This window comes from Aquarana catesbeiana, linkage group LG05, assembly GCF_042186555.1.
Source record: "Aquarana catesbeiana isolate 2022-GZ linkage group LG05, ASM4218655v1, whole genome shotgun sequence".
NCBI lineage: Eukaryota > Metazoa > Chordata > Amphibia > Anura > Ranidae > Aquarana > Aquarana catesbeiana.
This window is the reverse complement of record NC_133328.1, coordinates 31,836,179-31,861,152: the sequence shown is the minus strand read 5'-3', so window position 1 is coordinate 31,861,152 and position 24,974 is coordinate 31,836,179. Positions and strand designations below refer to the sequence as shown.

The window sequence follows — 24,974 nt, the reverse complement described above, 5'->3', positions numbered from 1 at the left end:
ATGTTGGAAGCACTCCAGACCACCCCTCTCCGTGTAATGAATGTCAGCATTAAATGAGAATACGAACATTGAAGTCACTCCTCAAGAAAGAGTTAAAGTCTTCCCACTCACAGAGGAAGCCTGGTAAGCCACTTACAGCTCATTAAAGACCAACTCCAGCCAAAACATATTTTTACTTTTGCACAGAATGTCACATTTTTACGACTGCCATCTGTATCCTCGTTGAGATAACTTGCCATCATTTTGCAGTCCACGGGACAGGATTACAAATGTCTTTAAATGCGAACACTTTTTTTTTTTACTTTAGAGATTTTTTTAACTAAAGTTGAGTGGTTACAGTAAAAACAAGAGTACAACCAACAATTCTCCAAAAAGGAGATACAAAAAAAATGTTTCTGCTCTGCTCCAGGTGTACGTACTTAAACCAGAATTAAATTCCCCTATTTTTTTTGTTATGGGCTTATACTATGGGCTAGCATGTGCCACATACTAGCACATTAAGGCAGACTTACCTGTCAAAGGAAGCCCTCTAGCGCTGTTCTATAAGCACTTGGGCGCTTCAATTTTCTCCCGGGCTTCCTTTTAGGTTCACTCTGATCGATCAAGGTGACGTCACATTCATGCATGCACACAGGAGTCACTACATCATACCAGAGTGGTGTCGTATATGTACTCTGAGCTGTGCATGTGTGACGGTGTACATTACCAATGTAAAGACGGAAAAAGCATACAGTATATGACAGAAGAGACCAGTAGGGTCCCTTCTGTCATAAAAACCCTGTCCATCCAGGGTGTCGTGGGTAAAGTTTGAATCCTATTCACTTCTCCCGCATCTCCTTTCAGGTCTCCTTTGGTCTTGTGTGGTTTCTTCCACAAACTTGCAGCCCCTCTAAATATTTTGGTTACTCAATCATTTCAATTATGGAAAGGTTATAAGAACAACATTTTCAATATCCTTTCAGGCCCCACCTCAAGCAGCCTTTTTGGGAGACCCAGCTTTACCAATCTCCCCAGATTTCCCTGGTGGATAGCTTCAGATGTACTTTTGCTACATAAGTTGGTTGAGAACTCAATGTTCATCTCCTTCCAATCCCTGCAGGCTAAATATCATACCCCAAATAGGGACATTTTCTATTATCCGCAGATAAAACACTTCTTTTGATTCTGTTTAAAAGAGGAAGTAAACTTGTTTTTCCCCTTTTTTTCTTACCTGCAAAGTAAAAAGTGAAGAAACAGCATGGGTGGCCTTTCCTTCAGAGCGCATGTGCTGATGATGTCATCGATGCAGTATACAGTAAATATCACCTAAATGGTGCAAGATATTTACAGTACCTTATTATAGGCTTACCTATAGGTACAAATATTAGAGAGAAGTTTACTTCCTCTTTAAGGTAGAAGCTGTATCAAACCCTACTCTGTATGAACAAATCTCTTTGCAAAACCTTAGAGGCAAGGATCTCATTTCTGAGATATACACATTTAGAATTATTTAGAATTCAACCGATACACTTTTATACATGTTAAAATGGGAGACTGAATGCTCTTTGGAACCTGCCACCTTGGACTGGGATGAATACATGGATAACCTAAAGAAATGCACTGGGTCTCTTAATATTAGGGAAACAGCTGTTAAACTCTTCACTAGGTGGTACCGGACTCCGGTTAGAGAGCTTTCTATCTTCCCTACGGTATCTCCCCTATGCTTTAGAGGTTGACAGGCTTCTGGCACACTTCAATTGTTTCGGGACTGTTCCCATATAGTTCCGGTTTTTAGAAAACTGACCTTTACTTCTACGATAACAAGTGTTCAGTTCTCTTACCCCAACTCATTGCCTATTCTCTCCCATTTTAGAGGCTACTACATTACAGATGAGACTAATCCATACAATCTGTGTTGTCATCCATTGGGTAGTCGCTTTACATTGGAGAACTCGCTCGGTTCCGCTCTCCCAAGTTAAACTCCAAGTGGATTCCATATGCAGAGCAGAAAAACTCTCATTCTAGATCACACTATGCCTTATTATGATCGTAAATGGACACCTTGGTTTGATAATTACACTCTTTTTGAATGATTCAATCTTGATGTTTAGTACTGCATACTGTATGTCTTAGTTTGTTAATGTTGAGGTCTTCCCTTTCATCTTCTCTGGAAGTAATTGAATTATCAGCATTATCTGCAGTTGTACCTAGATAATTACACACTTTTATGTATCAGGATGTTTCAGCCATGTTTTACATTTTTTGTCTTTTTCTTTACTAGTGTGTTTTATTGATGTTTTAAGCTGCTATAATCTTTGTACCACCTTTTGAATAAAAACGTTTGTAAACCGAAAACTCTGTCCACTTGTGTTTTTTTTCAAAATCAGCTTCATTCCACTTTAATGTGGTCAGTAGGTAAGTGCCATGGCATTTACAGGGTTTCATCTTGTTGCATGAAAAAATATCTAAAAAAGGGAGAACAACCCATGCCAGCCTATGTAGAATCCTTGTAAACATGTACAGTATCAAGAGGCTCTGTGGGAGAAGCAGAACAGCAGATACACTTCAGGCAAAACTTTAAGCATTAAAAGTGACTCAAGGACCCTGAGAAACTATATTCAGATTGCCAACGATACTACTGGTTGACAGTCATAGTGGCTATGGAAAATGTTAAACCATTACTGTATTTGGATGACTATATTTTGAAGTCTACTGTTTACCAGACTGACTGTACACCAGTTGCACTTAATTATATGCGACAACACTGTTTAATGTATGTACATATCTTTATGTATAATAAAAAATTGTTATTTGAAAAAAAAAAAAAAGTGACTCAAGGAAAGGTCTGCCACTTCAGCGCTGCTAGGCAAATCCCTATAGCTGCCAATAGGATACAGAAAACACAGGACATTCATGGTCCATGTTTCACCCACTGCAACCTCATCCACATAACAGAGCAGGTGTACTGTACAAAATAACGTAACAAGAAGCTGTAATCCCACCCAAAAACCTTATAAACCTCTCCGATTATAGAAATAAAAAAATAGCGGAAATAAGCTGAATTTTCTGACTTTAGCACAGTTCCAATCTTTCTTGGACAATGTTAGCATTTCACTGTTCTGTATGAAGTTGCCCTTTAAATGTTGGAAGGGAGATTGGAGTTTGAGCTGCGCTGTAGAAAATTGGTAACATGTCTGATGATTGAATTCAGATTTCTGGAGGTGAAAGCTCCTCTGCTTGTGCTTTTTTCACGCCTCTGTGGCTACTGGCACGGAACACACAGGGAGCCGAAAAGCAAGAGAGACTTCAACCTCACCACCGCCGCTGCTGCTGCCGCCGCCACTTAGCCACAGGCTCGCGCAAGGAGGACCGGCTGCCACCACCTCAAATAACCCCAGGAAAACTCTGCGTCCCTTTTCTCCCTGTGCAAAATCAGCAAACCAAACCCAGCTAGGGTTTCTAAGGCAGCTTTTCATCTGGAGCAATGCGTTCATCGTGCAACGCTCGCTCCCACTCCTTCTCATGTCTGGCCGATGATTTCAATTTATTATGGCACAAGACCAACGTATGGAGGTCACACTCCGCCTATTAGATGGAAATAGAGACCATGTGTATGAGGGACTGAAAATGCCGATCACCAAACGGTTATTAGGTTTTTTTTTTTTTTTTTTTAAAGAGGAACTTCAGAACATTTTTTTTTTTTTTTTTTTAACATTTAAACTGGGTACAACATAATCCCCATTCACTTTTACTGAAAAATGTCTGTCTATGGGGTCTCATACCTTTAAAGCCCAATTGAACATACACCATCTACTATACAGGTGCATCAAAACAAAATGTGTACAAAGTCTTAAGAGTTCATTTTCTTTAGAAAGCAGCCACAGCTTATGTAGAAAAGCTTGTGTCCTGGCAACATGCTGCAGAGAAGGACCCTTGCTCTCTGTGTAGAGGAAGTGTTCTCTCTCCAGAGGTCAGATGTGCCCCCTCCCCCCTGTTGAATAAGGGCCAGGGCGCAATAATCAGCAGGCAGCGACAGCTTTGTTGATTGGAGAGTTTAGCAGGGGGGGTGTCAGACCTACACAGAAAGACCACCGTTTCTGGCAGCTTAGCAAAGACTGGCCAGAGCCTGTAGACAACTTACCTCAATTTTGCAGACGTCCAGCAAAGACTAACGGCGACCATGGTGCATGAGAAGCCAAGTTCCATACTCGAAGACTCCCATGCCAAATACTTTCTAAAGGTTTGGGACACCTGGATATCCTAGAATGCCCCCGGAATATAGACAGAACATTGCGCTCGGTTTGACGAGTTTCGTCATTGCCCTTTCGCACCCCAGCCACTGCCGCACGTGGGCTCCTCCTTTAACCCCCCCCCCCTTTGCCCATCCCAAGCAAATGCCTTACTTCCTCCTTCTCTGATCTCCTGTGTGTCTCCTGCTTTTTCTTGCTCCCCTTCTCATCTCAGTAATTCTTTATGAAGGGTTTGACGCACCCCCCCATCCCCCCCCCAATCCAATTCTGTAGAGATGCCCACAAAAGATAACATGGACCACGCCTCACAGGAACCAATCAGTCTCCTATTCTCTTGTTCTAGCCTTGGAGTTTTTGTCACCTTATAACTCATGATGTTCAGCTCATGCATGTGTACTGTATTTCTGTACCATTGTGGCACCCTTTTGAGGACTGCACCTCTGTACTCCCTGAAGTTCCTTGTGCTTTGTCTATGTTTTCTTGTACTGTTCTGGAAAAACTAAGAAAAATCCATTAAATTCTTTGTATAACAGAAAAAGAGCACTTCTTCCGTGCTGCTTCCTTACAGGCAGCATAATTGTTTTTTTTTAAGAAGAGTAAGAGTGGCTCTCCTCATGTCTATATACAAAAGCTACTTTTATATTGCTGGCCATAAACAACTCAATTTTCAGCCGATTATTGCTGAACTGGCTGAAATTCGAACCAAGGGTGGCCATGTTATCATCACCTGACGCAACAAACTACAACTGATGAATTGAAGCAGCCAGGGAAAAAACGGTTGGCTAAATAGTGACTGCATTCAATGTTGAGCACGTATGAAGTAATCCTTCAGATTTCTGGGACTGAACAAGAGAAATTAATGCATGTATGGCTAACCCTAATGTAGAACTAAACCCACTGATTTAACAGTTTCAAAAAAACAGTTACACTCAGACACGTTCCGACAATATAATGGTCATATTGGTTTTGCTCTCAGCCAAATTATCAAACCATCAAATGGATGGTGTCATAACGGATGCAGCATCATTGCAGTTGATCAGAGGTCCATGGCTGAAAATGATAGGAGGGTTTTGTTAACTTGTTATACACAAATGCAAAGCTTTCTACCATCTCCTCTTAATCTGGCCACTAACACATCTGAATTCTGAATTAATGAGGATTTGAATTAATCAGAATGGTTGATCAGATTTAAAAGTAATTTTTTTATTTTTATTTTTGTCATGCAAGCTTTTCTCTCAATACGATAGAAAAAACATGCAACCAGTTTAATATCCTATAGAAAATGCTGATCCCAAATCTGTACAGCCAAACATTGGATCTTTATTCTAACACAAGTCTAAAGATTAAGGTGATACACTGCCTTGAAAAAGTGTTCATACCCCTTGAAATGTTTCACATTTTGTCATGTTATAACCAAAAATGTGAATGTATTTTATTGGGGTTTTATGTGATAGACCAACACAAAGTGGCACATAATTGTGAAGTTGAAGGAAAATGATAAATGGTTTTCAAAATGTTTTACAAATAAATATGTGAAAAGTGTGGGGTACATTTGTATTTAGCCCCCTGAGTCAATACTTTGCAGAATCACCTTTTGCTGCAATTACAGCTGCAAGTCTTTTTTGGGGATGTCTCTACCAGCTTTGCACATCTAGAGTGACATTTTTGCCCATTCTTCTTTGCAAAATATCTCAAGCTCTGCCAGATTGGATGAAGAGCGTCTGTAAACAGCAGTTTTCAAGTCTTGCCACAGGTTCTCAATTGGATTAAGGTCTTCACTTTGACTGGGCTATTCTAACACATGACTCTGCTTTGATCTAAACCATTCCATTGTAGCTCTGGCTGCATGTTTGGGGTCGTTGTCCTGCTGGAAGGTGAACCTCCGCCCCAGTTTCAAGTCTTTTGCAGACTCAAACAGGTTTTCTTCTAAGATTGTCCTGTATTTGGCTCCATCCATCTTCCCATCAACTCTGACCAGCTTCCCTTTCCCTGCTGAAGAAAAGCATCCCCACAACATGATGCTGCCACCACCATGTTTCACGGTGGGGATGGTGTGTTCAGGGTGATGTGCAGTGTTAGTTTTCCGTCACACATAGCATTTTGCTTTTAGGCTAAAAAGTGCAATTTTGGACTCATCTGACCAGAGCACCTTCTTCCACATGTTTCCTGTGTCCCCCACATGGTTTCTTGCAAACTGCAAATGGTACTTCTTATGGCTTTCTTCTTGCCACTCTTCCATAAAGGCCAGATTTGTGAAGTGCAGGACTAATAGTTGTTCTGTGGACAGATTCTCCCACTTGAGCTGTGGATCTCTGCAGCTCAAGAGTAAGGATGAGCTCCGGCGTGTTCGCATGGCGCACGTGCCGAGCCCGCCAGGAAGTCGGCACGGCGCAGCGCTAATCACAGGCAGGGAGACATTTCCCGATCTCTGCAGCCGCACATCGGGAAATGTCTCACTGCTTGTGATTAGCGCTGCGCCGTGCCGACTTCCTGGCGGGCTCGGCACGTGCGCCATGCGAACACGCCGGAGCTCATCCCTACTCAAGAGTTACCATGGACCTCTTGGCTGCTTCTCTGCTTAATGCTCTCCTTGCCCAGCCTGTGAGTTGAGGTGGACGGCCATGTTTTGGTAGGTTTGCAGTTGTGCCATACTCTTTCCATTTTTGGATGATGGATTGAACAGTGCTCCGTGAGATGTTCAAAGCTTGGGATTTTATAACCTAACCCTGCTTTAAACTTCTGAAAACTTTTGAAAACCATTTATCATTTTCCTTCCGCTTCACAATTATGTGTCCCTTTGTGTTGGTCTATCACATAAAATCCCAATAAAATACATTTACATTTTTGCCTTTTTCAAGGCACTGTACAATACACAAAAACATAAGAAAAATGTGCCTTTTCAGTCATTTACTACCCTACTGTGGAAAAAGTACATACACCCTTTGGTTTAGAAGGCGTATCTTGCAAGTGTTTTCAGAACTGCCTCCCAGTTTGACAATTCCTCAATACAAAATTCCTTCAGTTGAAAAATAATTGTGGTTTCCTCTCACATTTTATATTCCTAAACAATTCAATGGGATTCAAAAATCAGAGCTTTGACTAGGCCAGTTCATCACCTCCATTTATCTGTTCTATTCCTTCATGGATTTGCTATGATCATTAACGAACTGAAAGGTTAATTTCTGGTTCAACTTCAACTTTTGGACAAATAACCTCAGAGGCCCATCAAGCACACTTTGATATGATGCAGAATCATAGTTGACTGATAAGCATTTCAACACCATGCTTCACAGTTTGTATGAGATTATTTTCCTGAAATGCCATCTTGGTTTTTTTTCTACTGATGCTCTTTTGTGCAACTTAAGGTCCCTTTCACACGGGCTGTCAGATCAGGTCCGCCTGTCCGTTTTCTTTTAGGCGCACCTGATCGCACACTCCTATGGAGTGGCGGATGTCAGCGGCGACATGTCTGCTGACATCCGCCGCTATCCAATCCTGTCCGCCAAATCCTGACAGACGGTGGTCCTATTTTCCATCCATCTGGCTGATCGGATGAAAAAGGACAGGCGGTCCTTTTTCACCCACTCTCCCCATAGAGGAGAGTGGGACTTTGTCCGTCTGCGCTCTGCACAGTCCTGTCATCCGCCTGCTCATCTGGGATTATCGGAGCGATCCCTGCTAAGCAAGCGGAGGCATCTGTGCGAAGGTGCCCAAGAGCAATTTCACACTGATGAGCTTTTAATGTGTTCCCAATAACTTACAATAAAAGGTGCTTTTTGATGACCTTAGATGCAACATGAAGGACTTTTCAAAGTGCAGCGCACCTGCAGTGTGAGCAGCTACATACGATTTTATGGGGAATAGTTTATGTGCTTTTTTCTGCCCTGGAAAAGCGCCCCAGTGTGAAAGGGGCCTTATGGTGGCCAAAGAACTTTATACATGCCATTGGTCCAGTTACAAGCTTTCACACAAGCACTGTGGAGGGGACTGCTTGTCTTGGATGAAAGGGACAATGTTTTCTTGGGTTCCTTTGAGGAATGGCCACATGACCAAAAGACTTTGGATCATACGATCCAAGGCTGGCCATAGACGAGTCAAAAAACGAATGACCAAGAATTTTCATTTGGTTTTCGACTCGTGTTTGGCCGGCCTTGGATCGTATGATCCAAAGTCTTTTGGTCAAGTGACCATTACTGAACGGATATCATTAGTATGCCAGCTGTAACATGTGATCTTCATGCCGCAATCGAAAGTGCCTGATCCAACATGCTGGATTTTGTTTAGAAAAATGACACAATCGTATGTGCCTTTTTTGTTTTTCGATTGTCAGAAAATTTGGTTTTTGACTCATCTATGACCAGCCTAAATGAAAAACTCAGACTTTTCATTCGGAAGAGATCATGCGACTATCACATACCTAGACTTTTTTTTTTTTTTTTACCATGTAGCCAGCAGTGGCGGAAGCCTGGAGCATCATTTTCTTCAAAAAAGATCATCATTTCTCCCAGTTTGTTATATTTTATCAATCCCAGCAAGTCTGATTACAATGTGTTAAGTGTGTTTTCTCGTTAATATAGATCTCCCAGTATGTATCTATGTAATATATTGGTTTGTTGGAGGCCCAGTCTATAACAGATCAGCGGTCACAGTTCACAGAATTGTTGGTCGTTTCTTGTAAGTGTATTTTGGGCTGCAATTAAATATTCTCTGTCAAGACTGGCAGCTTAATTCTATGTATGGAATATTTTCTTTAAACCACAATTTACAATTTTTACTTTACATCTCCCTATGGCGTTCTATATTTACACTTTCTTCTCTGCGTGGCTGTTTATTGCGCTGAAATGGGTCAGTTTATTCCGCCAGACCATACTGGTTTGGCTGCAGCCCTCGAGGGCTCCACAGAGAAGAGAAAGATTTCAACATTTACTCTGAGGCAGCTTAGTTTGGACTTTCTATAACATCAGTCATAAAACTGTAATGGATAGAGATTTTATGTTGTAGCTAGAAGGATCAGAGGAAAATTAGGTTTAATGCAACAGAAAGTTGTAGATATTAGAAATTGCTGGCAGACATGGCAGAAAAATCAACAATACCTGCACTTTCTAAACCCCACCCCACATTAAATCAGCCAGTAATGTCACAGGCGGGGTCATTCCTCTTTTTGAAGTGCCAGCGATCATTAATGATATGGAGAATGGTGCTCACATGAGCCCCCGGGATCTGTAGCATTTTCCAAGTTGTTGCGGGGACATGCCTCCTGGGGGTGTGTCTATAACGCCTTGGGATCAAAGGAAATGGGTTGCATGACACGGACCATCATTCCACCCTAAAAGAGGAGCAGCAAGATATTGGAGCCCCGTATCTTCAGAGGACAGCACCAGTGGGAGGGCAAGTATAAAGGCAAAATGTGCAACTTTTACCTACAGGTATTGGACTATTTATTTTTAATGTATTTTCTACACCTGGAGTTGGGATTTAAAGGTGACTCCCAGTCTTACCGTTAGTCTTGCAACTGTACAAGCACTTCTCCTGTCCTGAAAATTCTTTCTCTAATTTTACAACACACTGCAAGCTTCTCTCAGTATGAATTAGAAGCTGCAGCAAGTCACATCAAGTCTACCTAATTTCCTGGCTGGAGGATGCCCAGCACCATCTAGCCCAGGGGTGTCAAAACGCAATTTCATTGTGGGCCACATCAGCATTATGGTTGTCCTCGAAGGGCTGTTTGTATCTGAAAGACACGGTGTTCAGAGAACCCCACCTCCCCTTACATCAGATGTAAAGAGGGGGCCCCCCTACCCTAAGAAGTCAAGTCACCAATCCTGCCTTACATCACAGTGCACCCCACTTACCAGCTACCTGGAAAAACGCTGGGGGTTGGAGCTGGGAAGCAGAAAGTGCAAGGTCTGGAATAGGACCAGAGGAGGGCGGGAGTCAGCTGCCTGAGTCTGCTAAAAACTCAGACCCCACACCAAAACAGCCAACAAGCTATACAAAAAAGAAAAATACATTGGGGTGGTTGTCATCTTTTTTGTATAGCTTGTTTGATGTGGTGTCTGCCCTTAATCTATCCACTGCTACTGTATATATGCTCCAATTTGGAGAATCTCAAACTATAGAGCTAGGTCTGCAGTATACAGAGGAGCCTTGATGTTGGCACTGTTTGAGGCTCCATGCACACTGAAGCTCATAAAGAGATGTTTTTTTTTTTTAACAGCCCATAATCTCCCCTCTATGTTATCCTATGTGTCCATGCACACGTGGACGTTTTTGGACGTTTATCAGCAGGGGAGTTTATGAGCTGTCAGATGCTGGTAAAAGCTGTTGAACGCAGCTTAACACTGTATACAGATCGTTAAGCCTCATCAGGCGTTTCTCTGCCTCTATTCAAAATCAATGGTTCCCTATGGGAGCCTATTGATTTGAATAGAAGTTGCACCAGAAGTTGGATCATGATGATCCGACTTGCGGTGCGACTTGTGTGCTGAGGATGAAGGTGAACCCCCACCAAAATGAAAAAAAAAAAAATTGGCATAGGGGTACAAACGATACCAGACCCTTCGGTCTGGTATGGATTCTAAGGGGAACTCTCACGCCAAAAAAAAGGCGTGGGAACCCTTATTCGAGCATGCAGCCCGGCAGGTCGGGATGGGGGGACGAGCGAGCACCCCTCTCCCCCCGCTGGACCATACCAGGCCACATGCCCTCAACATGGAGGGTGGGTGCTTTGGGACAAGGGATTATTTACAGCAAAAGCCAGATCTGCGGGTGCCAGGCACTGGATGTCCACCGGATGATCATCAGTAAAATAAACAGAATAGGGATCTGCCTATGTAAACCAGGCAGCTCTCCGTTCTGACGGGGGGTGGGGGGGGGGGGCGCGCACCAAAAGCACCTAACACAGTACACAAAAAGACTGGCAAGGCACACAGTTAACCCTTTGAGCACGCCTAAATGTTTAACCCCTTCCCAACCTGTGTCAGTACAGTGACAGTGTATATTTTTTTATCACTGATCACTGTATTAGTGCCACTGGTTCCCGCAAAGTGTCAGTGTCCGAACGTCCGCCGCAATACCGCAGTTCTGCTGTAAGTCGCTGATCGCTGCCATTACTAGTATAAAAAGAAATTCCTTCAATATATACCATAGTATGTATACACTATAATGGTCACATAAACCAATCAATATACGCTTATTGGGAATTTTCTATTACCAAAATCATGTTGTAGCAGAATAAATATTGGCCTAAATTTATGAAGAAATTCGATTTTTTTACATTTTTTGTATTGTATATCTTGTATAGCAGAAAGTAAAAAAAAATTTTTTTTTTTTTTTTTCAAAATGGTTGGCTTTTTTTGCTTATAGCGCAAAAAATAAAAATGCAGAGGTGATCAAATACCACCAAAAGAAAGCTCTATTTCTGGGGAAAAAATTGACAAATTTTATTTGGATACAGCGTAGCAGGAATGTGCAATTGTCAGTTAAAGTAATGCAGTACTGGGGCCCTCAATCCCCGAGATACAGACAGACCACACTGATGCGTCCCTACCTCCCAAGGTGGACTAGCATTCCCAGATTTCCATAAATATTTCCTGGCCGCCCAATTGGTCACTGCAGTGTGGTGGTTAGACCCAGATGTCATTAATTCAGCGGTGTTACTAGAGGCAGCTGTGATGCAGTCCCTCGAGGCTCTTAAATTTTGACTCTTCCGTGGCCCGCGTGCCCCATATGCATTAACCCCTTCTATGATCACTACTCTGCGGGCGTGGAGAGCTGGCCTCAAACTCGAACGATACCCCGCAGAAGCACATTCGCCAAACGCTCCACTTTGTGCAATCCCAACCTAGCCCAGATATATACAATTCCTAACTCCTGGACTAAATTTAATATAAAATTACTCTCTCAGATAGTCCATAATAATTCATTGATCCCACTACCCTTGTTGCGCTCTAAATACAATATCCCAGAATCATATTTTTTTTAGATACATACAACTCTCCCATGCCTTCAGCTGCCAATTCTCCCACGCTAACCCCCAGTTCATGCAGGCCTCTCTTGAAGAGGTCCTGAGACTGGACTGCACCAACAAGCCAACCTCTCGGATATACTTACATCTTCTTAGTCTCACTTCCCGATTTGGATAAACTTAGGGCCCGTGAGCTTCAGGACGTCCCAGAACTTGATCAAGATGACTGGGACAATATCTGGGACTTCCCATTCCGGTCCCTGGTCTCCATCAGAGACCGCCTGATACAATTTAAAATAGCCCACCGAGCTTACTTTACTCCCTCTAGGTTACACAGAATAGACTCTAATCTCTCTCCAGGGTGTTGGAGATGCGGGGGGACCCCGGGGGACTTCATAAATATATTCTGGACTTGCCCAGCTATCATCGTGTTTTGGGAAGAGGTAATGTCTTGCATTTGCCTAATTAGTGCTGTCCCCTTGCAGCCTTCCGTATCTGTCTGTCTATTGGGTCTAGTGGAACAGTTGATTCCTACTGTTGCAGGACGCACGTTGGTGAGCCTCTTACTGTTCTACGCCAGGAAGAGCATTACACTTCACTGGAAGAAGTCGGCCCCACCTGCGGTTGCCTTCTGGAAGTAGTTGGTGAACGAGAACCTACCCCTAAATAGAGATACATACTTCAACAGAGGTTGCCCTCTGAAATATCAGAAAGTATGGTCCAAATGGTTGGAGGAACCATCTACGGCTTAGATGGATTTAAATGTGTCTAAAGATAGCCCCCCCTAATCTGAACCCCCATATATTTCTACATTCTTCACGAAGATTCGTAGTCGCGAAGGGAACATTTCCCAGATTTTTTTTATTTTTCCTGCATATAAGTGGGAGCGTGGGGTTGACGTCCGTGCCGTCTCTCCAATCTCCACCAGTGGGATCCACACCTCATTTAAACATAATGGTGACTGACGCTTAAATATACAAATACGTTTTTGATATTATACGCCTATGTTTCCAGATGAAAGTCACTATTGTATCTGTATACTGTGTTTTATACTATTCGTATGTATGTGTCTTTAACACCAATAAAAAGATTTCTAAAAAAAAAAAGTAATGCAGTACCATATGGCAAAAAATGGCCTGGTCATGGAGGGTAAATCTTCCGGAGGTCAAGTGGTTCATAGTTTGTCCAAACCCCTGCAACTTTTATACTGCACATGAATAAAAATTCATATAATGAACGCTATCATTGAAGCTATTAATGCCATAAAGTTCCCAAAATGCAATGGGGGGAATTTATGAAAACTGGAGCGGATAGAATCTGGAACAGCAGTCCATGGCAACCAATCAGCTTCTATCTTCAGCTTGTTCAATTTTAAAAACGAAAGATAGAAGCAGCCATGTACAGCTGTTCTAGACTCTGTCTGTTTTGATAAATTCCCCTCAATGGGTTTTCGCTATGGTGGACCCCACTATACATTATAACTATATATCGTCACGTCTCAGCATGCCCTGTTAGCTGACAGCGAACCTCGGGTCTACTCATGCCAATTCTATAGTTTCATATTTCAGCTTTTCCCTTCTTCCGGTACCTTAATGGCCCAGCTTTACAATGCTGCGACGCTGAAAGCCTTGAAGTGCAGATGACAATCTTAAGTCAGGCAGGTTGACATTTCAGAGGCCATGTATTACATTACGATAATATGCCGCAAAGGAGGCGGCTTTCCTTCTCCCCCTCCTCCAGAATCTGAAATGTATTGTTTCATATCTCTAGATGTGTTTGGAAATGGTGCAGCGAAACGTAGATTCACAGCCTTGTAGATTGCAAGCCTGACAGAAATGAAAGTATAAAGGCAGCCTGTGTGACTAAACTTCAAAAGGGAGTTATCTGCGTCTGCAATCACATCAGGAGCTTGAAAGAGGCAGAGGGAGCGGCCGAATTTCAGAAGCTGTTTGGCATGTAGATGGGTGCTTGCATTTCACGTCTGCACACGGGCTACCATGTTCAAGGCTTGTTTTGTTAAAGAAAAAAAAATGGCGGGATGCAGGCAAGTTTAAAGGCATTTCTATATGATCATATAGGTAATGAAAAATGGGGGGGGGAAGATAATGGATACAAGAATAGGTCCAATCAAGGAAAAAAAAAAAAAAAAAAACAACAAAAAACGAATTAGTACATGAATAGAAAATGTTATTTCTTTAAAGTCAGTGTTTCTTTTCCCTGCAGAGGTTTGCTTTTATGGCAGCCCCACCTGAGACAAATAGTCACCTATCATTTCCTCCCGCACCAAGGTTGCCATTAGCTACACTAAACATTTAGTGTAGCTAAATGGCAACCACGTAGATATTTGCCAGCACACCAAGGATCGGCACAAAGTGTCGTCCAAACGGGTGGCTTAGTGCATGATCACAACGCAAGAAAGGTGCAAAGTTTCAGAGTCACGCAGGACCCCTTCGTCATCACATGCCTGATGAAGGGGTCCTGTGTGACTCCGAAACATTGCACCTTTCTTGTGTTGTGATCATGCAATAAACCACCCATTTGGACGCCACTTTGTGCCGATCCTTGGTGTGCTGGCAAATATCTACGTTGTGACTTGGTCCAGTATCCAGCTGGTTGTTGCTGCAGAACCCAAATCTTGAGAGCTTATACCAGGAACGTGTGCGATGGGAATATGAAGCATTGCTAATGGCAACCATTCCCGTGAGCCAGCAAAACACAGCCAAATAATATGCACTTTTATACAAGCCATACATACTTCTATTTCTCTTATTCAGCCCATGGGCTGAAAGCAATCACATCAAGAGTCTCCTCCATCCATGCTAAACAGCTGGATGGATGAACAAGCACTGCTATTGTATTTAGACAGCCGCACCACCTTTGACTGCCTGACAATCCACACATTAGAAGAGCTACTGTAGCTCAAATTGCTGAAAAATTGTATATACAAAGGCAGAAGATTTTTGATGCATTCTCTGCATTAAGATAAAAAAAAAACCTTCTGTACGTAGCTTTTCTCCAAGGCCCTCCTTGTACTTACCTGAGCCCCATCTCAATCCAGCGCTGTGCCAGAGATTAGCAGCTCTCCCGGCTCTCTCTCTTCTCATTGGACAGAGAGGCAGCAGCGGAAGTCATTGCCTCCTTCTGCTGTGAATCGCAGTCTGTGAGGAGACAGTGGGGGGGCGGGGCTGAGCCGTGCTCTGTGCGTCAACGGACACACAAAGCGTGACTCGGGATCAAGAACTATTTTCATATTACTGGGTTTAGTAACACTTTAATGCATTCTATTCATTAAGGTGAATAAACCCCTGTGATGCAGCTGCCCCCCAGAGCCCCCACCCCCTTTACTTATCTGAACCCGGTCTTTCCAGCGACGGAGACGAGCACACCAGCTCCAGCCGGTGTCTCGGTTCCTGATTGGATAGATTGATAGCAGCGCAGCCATTGGCTACCACTGCTGCCGCGGGAGTTGGGGGGCGGGGCTGAGTTCGATGTCTGTATTAATAGCCGTAGTAGCAGAGCACGGGAGTGCGCCCGCACGAGTGCCCCGAGGGAGAGCGGCTCTCCAACAGGGCACTTGAGAAGAGGAGGAGCCAGGAGCGCCGCTGAGGGACCCTAGAAGAGGAGGATCGGGGCCACTCTGTGCAAAACCAACTGCACAGAGGAGATGAGTATGACATGTTTGTTTAAAGAAAAAAAAAAAAAAAAAAAGAACCTTTAGTTATCCTTTAAACTACTTTTCTCCAGCTCACCTTCAGTTTTAATAATAAAAAAAAAGAAGAAAAAAGTTTCCCTACCTACTTTATATGCCCCTAGCTATTTAAGTTGTAAACCGAATAAATGCCCTAAATACGTCACTAAAACCTTGCTCAAAAGACAGGCAGAGTCTCAAATCTTCTTTCTTCTGGTCTGTGGTTTGAGAGGGTCCTTTTTGTAGTTGTTGATGTAGATGCTGCCCAAAGTATCAATCACAGGCCTCTCACAGGATCCTGAAGGCTTCCGAGAGCAGAGTCCATGTACTGAACACTGCTCTCCAGATCCAGAAGAGATGCCATGGACTATAACCCAGACGCCCCATTGGGATAACAACAGTACATTTGTGTCAAATACATTAATTAGTATCCAAGTATATCTAGCTAAGGTTCCAGCACCATCAATCTACTACGTCACAGATCATCATGTGGCAGCAGACTTAGGCAAGTAAAAGAGGGTCTTAGAAGCTTCTTAATGTTGATCTAATGAATGGCTAGCAACGGGTCAGAGCACTGGGATTTTTCACCAGAGATTAGGAACACACATTTAATCGAGATGTCGTCTGCCTCGTTAGCACAGTAGGTAGCCTGTCAGTCTCATAAATGAGAAGGCATCCTTTTGCTCAAGTTTAACTCCCTTTCTGACCCAAAAATGTCCTACTCTACATACCTGTATCCTGATAAAACCCTTACCCCTTATTATCACATCAGCATCTGGATAAGGAAACCATGTATTCTGTGTAACATTTTGTGATATTCAAAAAAAAAAATGTAAGGAATGTCAAAGACCACCCAGGAATATTTATGAAGGTTCATCTATCATCTACGACAACTATAAGGAGGTGTGTTTTATCAGTTAGATTACCAGAGCCACAGACAATAAAAGGGGGGTTGTTTTTTAATGTTCTGGAGTCTAATCCTGCTGTCAGTCCTAATTGTTGTGGTTAAAAGAAGGTGAAATAACGAGTTTGTAAAAAAAACAAAAAACAAAAAAAAAAACATTGTAGACAAGATGGTGCTACAGTACTGCAGTGAAAGCATATATCTTACACATAGTAATGATAACAGCTGTTTCTTAAAAATCAATACCTGCATTCATATTTCTATACAGACCACACATTTATGGCTGTCAAATGACATCCCAAAACACACAGCAAAGATTTGCTTCTTACCACTCCACAATGTACAGCAACCCATAGCCGGAAGGGCCCTCCCGTGTTACTTTTCAATGGTGATAGAATATTAACTGTTGTACGATTCTGTCACACTGAAGTGCTCAGACAATTATGAAGACCGCTGGAAGTCAGAATGTCAATTTAACATGGTGACTTACAGCGAGGGGGAAAAAAGTATTTGACCCCCTGCTGATTTTGTACGTTTGCCTACTGACAAAGAAATGATCAGTCTAGAATTTTAATGGTAGGTTTATTTTAAATATGCAGAAAAACAACATTTCAAAAAAGTTATAAATTGATTTGCATTTTAATGAGTAAAATAAGTATTTGATTCCCTATCAATCAGCAATATTTCTGGCTTCCAGGTGTCTTCTATACAGGTAATGAGCTGAAATTAGGAGCACTCTCTTAAAGGGAGTGCTCCTAATCTCAGCTTGTTACCTGTATAAAAGACACCTGTCCACAGAAGCAATCAGATTCTAATCTCTCCACCATGGGCAAGAACAAAGAGCTGTCCAAGGATGTCAGGGACAAGATTGTAGACCTACACAAGGCTGGAATGGGCTACAAGACTATCGCCAAGCAGCTTGGTGAGAGGGTGACAACAGTTGGTGCGATTATTCGCAAATGGAAGAAACACAAAATAACCATCAATCTCCTTCAGTCTGGGGCTCCATGCAAGATCTCACCTCGTGGGGTTTCAGATCATTAAAACGGTGAGGAATCAGCCCAGAACTACACGGGAGAATCTTTCCAATGATATCAAGGCAGCTGGGACCATAGTCACCAAGAAAACAATTGGTAACACACAACGCCGTGAAGGACTGAAATCCTGAAGCGCCCGCAATCCCACTGCTCAAGAAAGCACATGTACAGACCCGTCTGAAGTTTGCTAATAAACATCTGAATGATTCAGAGGAGAACTGGGTGAAAGTATAAATCAATTTATTACTTTTTTGAAATTAGTTTTTCTGGATTTTTTTTGTTATTCTGTCTCTCAGTCTTAAAATAAACCTACCATTAAAATTATAGACTGATCATTTCTTTGTCAGTAGGGAAACATACAAAATCAGCAGAAGGAATCAAATACTTTTTCCCCTCACTGTAACCACTTGGCCACCCGAAGATTTACCCCCCTTTTACAACCAGGCCATTTTTTGGCTTTTTGACACTGCGTTAACTGACAATTGCGCGGTCATGCAACGCTGTACCCAAACTAAATCTGTATAATTTTTTCCACATATAGAGCTTTCTTCTGGTGGTGTTTGATCACCACTAAGTTTTTTTTATTTTTTGGGATATAAATCAAAAAAGACAGAATTTTGAAAAAAAAAAAAAGTATACTTTTTTTACTTTCTGCTATAAAACATATCCAATCATTCTTTTTTTTTTTAAATCAAATTTCTTCATAAATTTAGGCCAATATGTATACTACTACATATTTTTGGAAAAAAAATAGTGTATATTGATTTGTTTGCGCAAAAGTTAGAGTATCTACAAACTATGATATATCTATATCTCTCTCTCTCTCTATCTATATATATAGATATATCTATCTATATAGATATATCTATATATCTATATATATATATATCTATCTATATAGATATATAGATATATCTATATAGATAGATCTATATAGATATATATATATATATATATATATATATCTCTCTCTCTATATATATATATATATATCTCTATCTCTATCTATATATATATATATAGATAGAGATATCTATATATATCTCTATCTATATATCTACACATACTAGTAATGGCGGCAATCAGTGACTTATAGCCACTGTGATCACAGATACACGCCACCCGCACCCTGTAGCAGGCGTGATCAGGGGAGGCTGTCATACGACGGCCTCCCACAACTAGCCGGCAAGTCGATAATTGCTGCGTGTCAATGGTGCAGCAATTATCCACTTACCGGCTAGTTGTGGCTAGCCAGCAAGTGCGGCTAAATATGTTCTGGTGATCATTGTTCTCTGGTACAGAAAGTAGTGGGAAACTCACAATGCAAATGCTTTCGCAGAAACAGGAGGTAAAAGAAACTCTCTCAGTGGACAGTTGTTTTCCATCCACACCAAAAAAGTCTGGATTTTTTTTTTTTTTTTAATACATGTTAATTTGCACACATTACATGGTTCCTATACCTGCTGTAAGTTTTAGGTCTGCCTGCTTTTCTTGCAAGAAAAGGTTTTCAGTGTTTTTGAAATGATCATTTCTAATAAAAGTCTCGGAAACCTGGCCTATACGTGTATGTGTGTGTATATAGCCAAGCTTGTTAATAAAAAGGGATGTGGCACCCCAAAATCTATGCAGTAGCCCGAGTTATTTTAGTATAATCAACATAGGTGTAGCTCTATCATAATCCAAACATTTATCAGATCATAAAATATATAAAATGATCAATGTTTGATTATGATAGCGATACATCTATTTTGATTATACAGTTATTTTTATGCACAACTGTGGCAGAGTGTGGGCAGCTGCAGACATTGTTTTATTAATAATTTCATGGGTGGCAGCGGAAAAGGGTGTTTTTTATCTCATGATAATTTTCACATCAAAATATGCCTTTCGGCAAAAGATAAAATACGGCATATCCAGTTCTTACCGGCGATGGCACCAGCCAGAAGGAGGTACCCAGGGCTCACCCTACCATCTTCTGATGCAAAGGCGCTCTTCATATGGGCATAACAGGGGAAGTAGATAGCAGAGAAGGGGATGTCGCGGAGAAAGCACGCCTTGGCGCCCTGTGGTAAAAAGAGTTACAGTCATTTAGAAAAGTGCCATAAAAAAGGATAACACATAGACCTCAGAACACACAAGGAGAACAGAAATGCTTATTTTCTACCCAGCTGAACAATCGCTGGCACTCTGATAGGTTTACTACCAGCCTATGCTCTGTGCTGATGTATAACCAAGGAATAAAAGATACAGAAGTGTTAGCAGTTGTACCGATAACATCTGGAAAGAGAAAAAATGTATCATCTAAAGCCACACAACTGAGCAAGTTAGAATTCATAAGGTTAAAAAAAAAAAAAAAATCTGCTTCCATAAAACATTAGCAGTTTTTGTGTGTCAGCCTCAAGAATGAAAAGGTGGAAGTACAATCTAGCCAGCAATAGTATTAAATGCAAATTAAAGCAGTAATAAAAAAAAAATATATTGCAGCTTACCAATTCTTACAGTGCCTTAAAAAAGTATTCATACCTCTGGAAATTTTCCACATTTATGTTATGTTACAACCAAAAATGTAAATGTATTTTATTGGGATTTTATGTGATAGACCAACACAAAGTGGCCCATAATTGTGAAGTGGAAGGAAAATGATAAATGGTTTTCAAAACTTTTTACAAATAAATATGTGAAAAGTGTGGTGCACATTTGTATTCAGCCCCCCGGAGTCAATACTTTGCAGAACCGCCTTTCTCTGCAATTATAGCTGCAAGTCTTTTTGGGGATGTCTCTACCAGCTTTGCACATCTAGAGAGGGACATTTTTTGCCCATTCTACTTTGAAAAATAGCTCAAGCTCTGTCAGATTGGATGGAGAGCGTCTGTGAACAGCAATTTTCAAGTTATGCCACAGATTCTCAATTGGATTTAGGTCTGGACTTTGACTGGGCCATTCTAACACATGAATATGCTTTGATTTAAACCATTCCATTGTAGCTCTGGCTGTATGTTTAGGGTCATTGCCCTGCTGGAAGGTGAACCTCTGCCCCAGTCTCTTGCAGACACCAACAGGTTTTCTTCTAAGATTGACCTGTAATTGGCTCCATACATCTTGAAAATCAACTCTGACCAGCTTCCCTGTCCCTGCTGAAGAAAAGCATCCCCAAAACATGATGCTGCCACCACCATGTTTCACGGTGGGGATGGTGTGTTCAGGGTGATGTGCAGTGTTAGTTTTCCGCCACACATAGTGTTTTGCTTTTAGGCCAAAAAGTGCAATTTTGGTCTCATCTGACCAGAGCACCTTCTTCCATATGTTTGCTGTGTCCCCCACATTGCTTCTCACAAACTGCAAACTGGACTTCTTATGGATTTCTTTCAACAATGGCTTTCTTCTTGCCACTCTTCCATAAAGGCCAGATTTGTGGAGAGCACGACTAATAGTTGTCCTGTGGACAGATTCTCCCACCTGAGCTGTGGATCTCTGCATCTCCTCCAGAGTTACCATGGACCTCTTGGCTGCTTCTCTGATTAATGCTCTCCTTGCCCCGCCTGTCAGTTTAGGTGAACGGCCATGTCCTGCTAGGTTTGCAGTTGTGACATACTCTTTTCATTTTCCGATGATGGATTGAATAGTGCTCCTTGAGATGTTCAAAGCTTGGGATATTTTCTTATAACCTAACCCTGCTTTAAACTTCTCCACAACTTTATCCCTGACCTGTCTGGTGTGTTTCTTGGCCTTCATGATGCTGTTTGTTCACTAAGGTTCTCTAACAAACCTCTGAGGGCTTCACAGAACAGCTGTATGTATACTGAGATTAAATTATACTCAGGTTGACTATTTACTAAATTAGGTGACTTCTGAAGGCAATTGGTTCCACTAGATTTTAGTTAGGGGTATCAGAGTAAAGGGGGCTGAATACAAATGCACCCCACCTTTCTGATATTAATTTGAAAACCATTTATCATTTTCCTTCCACTTCACAATTATGTGCCACTTTGTGTTGGTCTATCACATAAAATCCCAATAAAATACATTTAAGTTTTTGGTTGTAACATGACAAAATGTGGAAAATTTCAAGGGGTGTGAATACTTTTTCAAGGCACTGTAACAAGACCAAGTTGTCTATCAAAAGTAGAGGGTTGAAATGAACCAATGACTCTGACAAGGGTGCTTACAATGATCAGCTTTTAATAATTTATGTACAACCTTAATCCCAAAAAGGAAAAAACGCGCGACGTTGTACCCAAACAAAACGTATGTCCTCTTTTTTCACACAAATAGAGCTTTCTTTTGGTGTTATTTTATTTTATTTTTTGCGCTATAAACAAAAAAAGAAAAAAAGAGCGACAATTTTGAAAAAACAAAAACAAAAAAAACAAAAAAAAAAAACACAATATTTTTTACTTTTTTGCTATTCTTCTACATATTTTTGGAATTAAAAAATAAAATAAAATAAAAATCACAATAAGCATATATTGATTGGTTTGCGCAAAAGTTATAGCAACTACAAAATAGGGGATAGATTTATGGCACTATTATTATTAATTTATGTTTTACTAGTAATAGCAGCGATCTGCGATTTTTTCGGGACTGCTACATTGCGGCAGACAGATTGCACACTTTTTTGGGACCAGTGACATTTATACAGCATTCAGAGCTAAAAATAGCCACCGATTACTGTATAAATGCCATTGGCAGGGAAGGAGTTAACACTAGGGGGCGATCAAGGGGTTAAATGTGTCCTAGAGAGGGGTTTCTAACTGTGGTGGGAGTGTACTGACTAGAGGAGGAGAGAGATCGCTGTTCCTGATCACTAGGAATAGCAGATCTCTCTCTACTCCCCTGTCAGAATGGGGATCTGTCCGTTTACATTTACAGATCCCTGTTCTGGCTCTCTGAGGAGCGATCGCCTGTGGCCGGAGGACATCGCAGCCGCCGGCCACGAGCATCGCACACGCCCCCTATAGCTTCTGACGTATAATGACGGCATTTCACGCAGCTTGTGCTAACCTGCGGCGGCTGGTGGTCGGCAAGTAGTTAAAAAGTATTAGGTGTTTGGCTTTAACACTTGCTCTCCCCAGTCTGACAATGCTCCTGTGCAAATGTGTCTCCATTGCTGCTCCACCCACAGTGGAGACACCCTAGGACAAAAAGTGCGTTACTAGCCGGACCACTAGATGACAAAGAAAACCAGCCTAAAAAAAGGAAAACGAATGCAGCCACCAAAGGTTTAGTTTTAAGGATTTGTAAGCTGCAATATTACAATTTTAATCTATCAATGGGTCCGCACTTCAGACTATTAAAACACTGCTGCCCCCCCTGTGCAAGTAGGGAACACCTCAGTGATACCCCAAAAGGTTAAAGTCAGAAAATAGGGGATGGCGCTGTGTAAAAGACAGAGTGTAGATGTGAGTGTTTTAAAGTGACAGGTGCTTTAGTGCGTGATACAATCCTACATAAATAGAAAAAAAAAAATAAAAAAAAAAATATTATAAAAAAATATTATAAAAAATGTGAATTGACCAAAAATCAATAGATATTATAAAGTGATAAATCCTTATTGAAATTGCAAGCAATTATAATCCCATACATTAAGCAACCTCAATCCTTATCTTATCTAAATTATAGAGCATGTGTTAACAAATTCACTAAAAATACAAAGTGACAAGTGCCAAATATAGAAAAATGTGGTTGTCAAACCACAGTGCAATACTCACAATGCAATTATGTGCAAAAAACATTAAAAATTAAAACCAATTATATATAAAAAAATTGTATCAAAAAAATTTTTTTTTTTTTAGAGTCCCATCTGCTATTTAATATAAAAGTTCATAATAGTGATACAATATACAGTGCCATAAATCGTATAGTGTATTTCCCAGAAGATTCTTCTTTGTCAATGGAGATCCATGCAATAACTCTTAGCTATTTCCCCCAATCTGATTGCACTCACCGGAGCTCCCTGCCCCTGCAGGGGTATGAGCGTGTGATGTTAATCCTCAGCCTTTAATCGCTCCGATCCCACCGCTGTCAGTATCCTTCCACTTAGCCCAATCCAGGTGAACCACTCGTTGAGGAGGGGAGGGGGACTCACTGCCCCTTGCTGTAGCACAGATCCCAGCCAGGCATTCACTTTCATATGTTAGACAAAAAATAAAAATTCCTTCATAGCGTAACTTTGTGTATGATTAATATTTTATTTGTGTACTACAGTCCAGCACTACGACTGAATCCACTCCAACAAAATAGAAAAGCTTAAAATTAGCGTTAATAAAAGGAGAGGGAGCTCGCAGGCTCACTGTCTCTCCACACAGTCCGGGGACACAGCGCTGCTAAAAAAAACTACCGCTTGCGTTCCACCGGTCTGGTTCCCGGAACCACGATACACGGAAGTGACGTTGTGCGTGCCAAGATAGTCCCGCCTTACACGTTTCGTCATACGGACGTCATCGGAGGCGTCACTTCTGTGTATCGTGGTTTCGGGAACCAGACCGGTGGAATGCAAGCGGTAGTTTTTTTAGCAGCGCTGGGTCCCCGGACTGTGTGGAGAGACAGTGAGCCTGCGAGCTCCCTCTCCTTTTATTAAAGCTAATTTTAGGCTTTTCTATTTTGTTGGAGTGGATTCAGTCGTAGTGTTGGACTGTAGTACACAAATAAAATATTAATCATAAACAAAGTTACGCTATGAAGGAATTTTTATTTTTTGTCTAACATATGAAAGTGGATGCCTGGCTGGGATCTGTGCTACAGCAAGGGGCAGTGAGTCCCCCTCCCCTCCTCAACGAGTGGTTCACCTGGATTGGGCTAAGTGGAAGGATACTGACACCGGTGGGATCGGAGCGATTAAAGGCTGAGGATTAACATCACACGCTCAATCCCCTGCAGGGGCAGGGAGCTCCGGTGAGTGCAATCAGATTGGGGGAAATAGCTAAGAGTTATTGCATGGATCTCCATTGACAAAGAAGAATCTTCTGGGAAATACGCTATACGATTTATGGCACTGCATATTGTATCACTATTATGAACTTTTATATTAAATAGCAGATGGGACTATAAAAAAAAAATTTTTTTTGATACACAGGTTTTGATACAATTTTTTTATATATAATAGATTGGTTTTAATTTTTAACGTTTTTTGCACATAATTGCACTGTGGTTT

At 41.5% G+C, this 24,974-nt stretch overlaps 1 protein-coding gene across 2 annotated transcripts in view; it reads right to left on the bottom strand.

Annotated features, from left to right (window-relative positions):
• The window catches only part of SLC25A13 (solute carrier family 25 member 13), a 236,108-nt gene that overhangs the window by 10,192 nt on the left and 200,942 nt on the right, over positions 1–24,974 (bottom strand). For both annotated transcript variants that reach the window (XM_073629566.1, XM_073629567.1), the window contains exon 15: positions 19,749–19,887. In XM_073629566.1, coding sequence (XP_073485667.1) covers positions 19,749–19,887 — 139 coding nt within the window. The remainder of the gene's footprint in view (positions 1–19,748; positions 19,888–24,974) is intronic.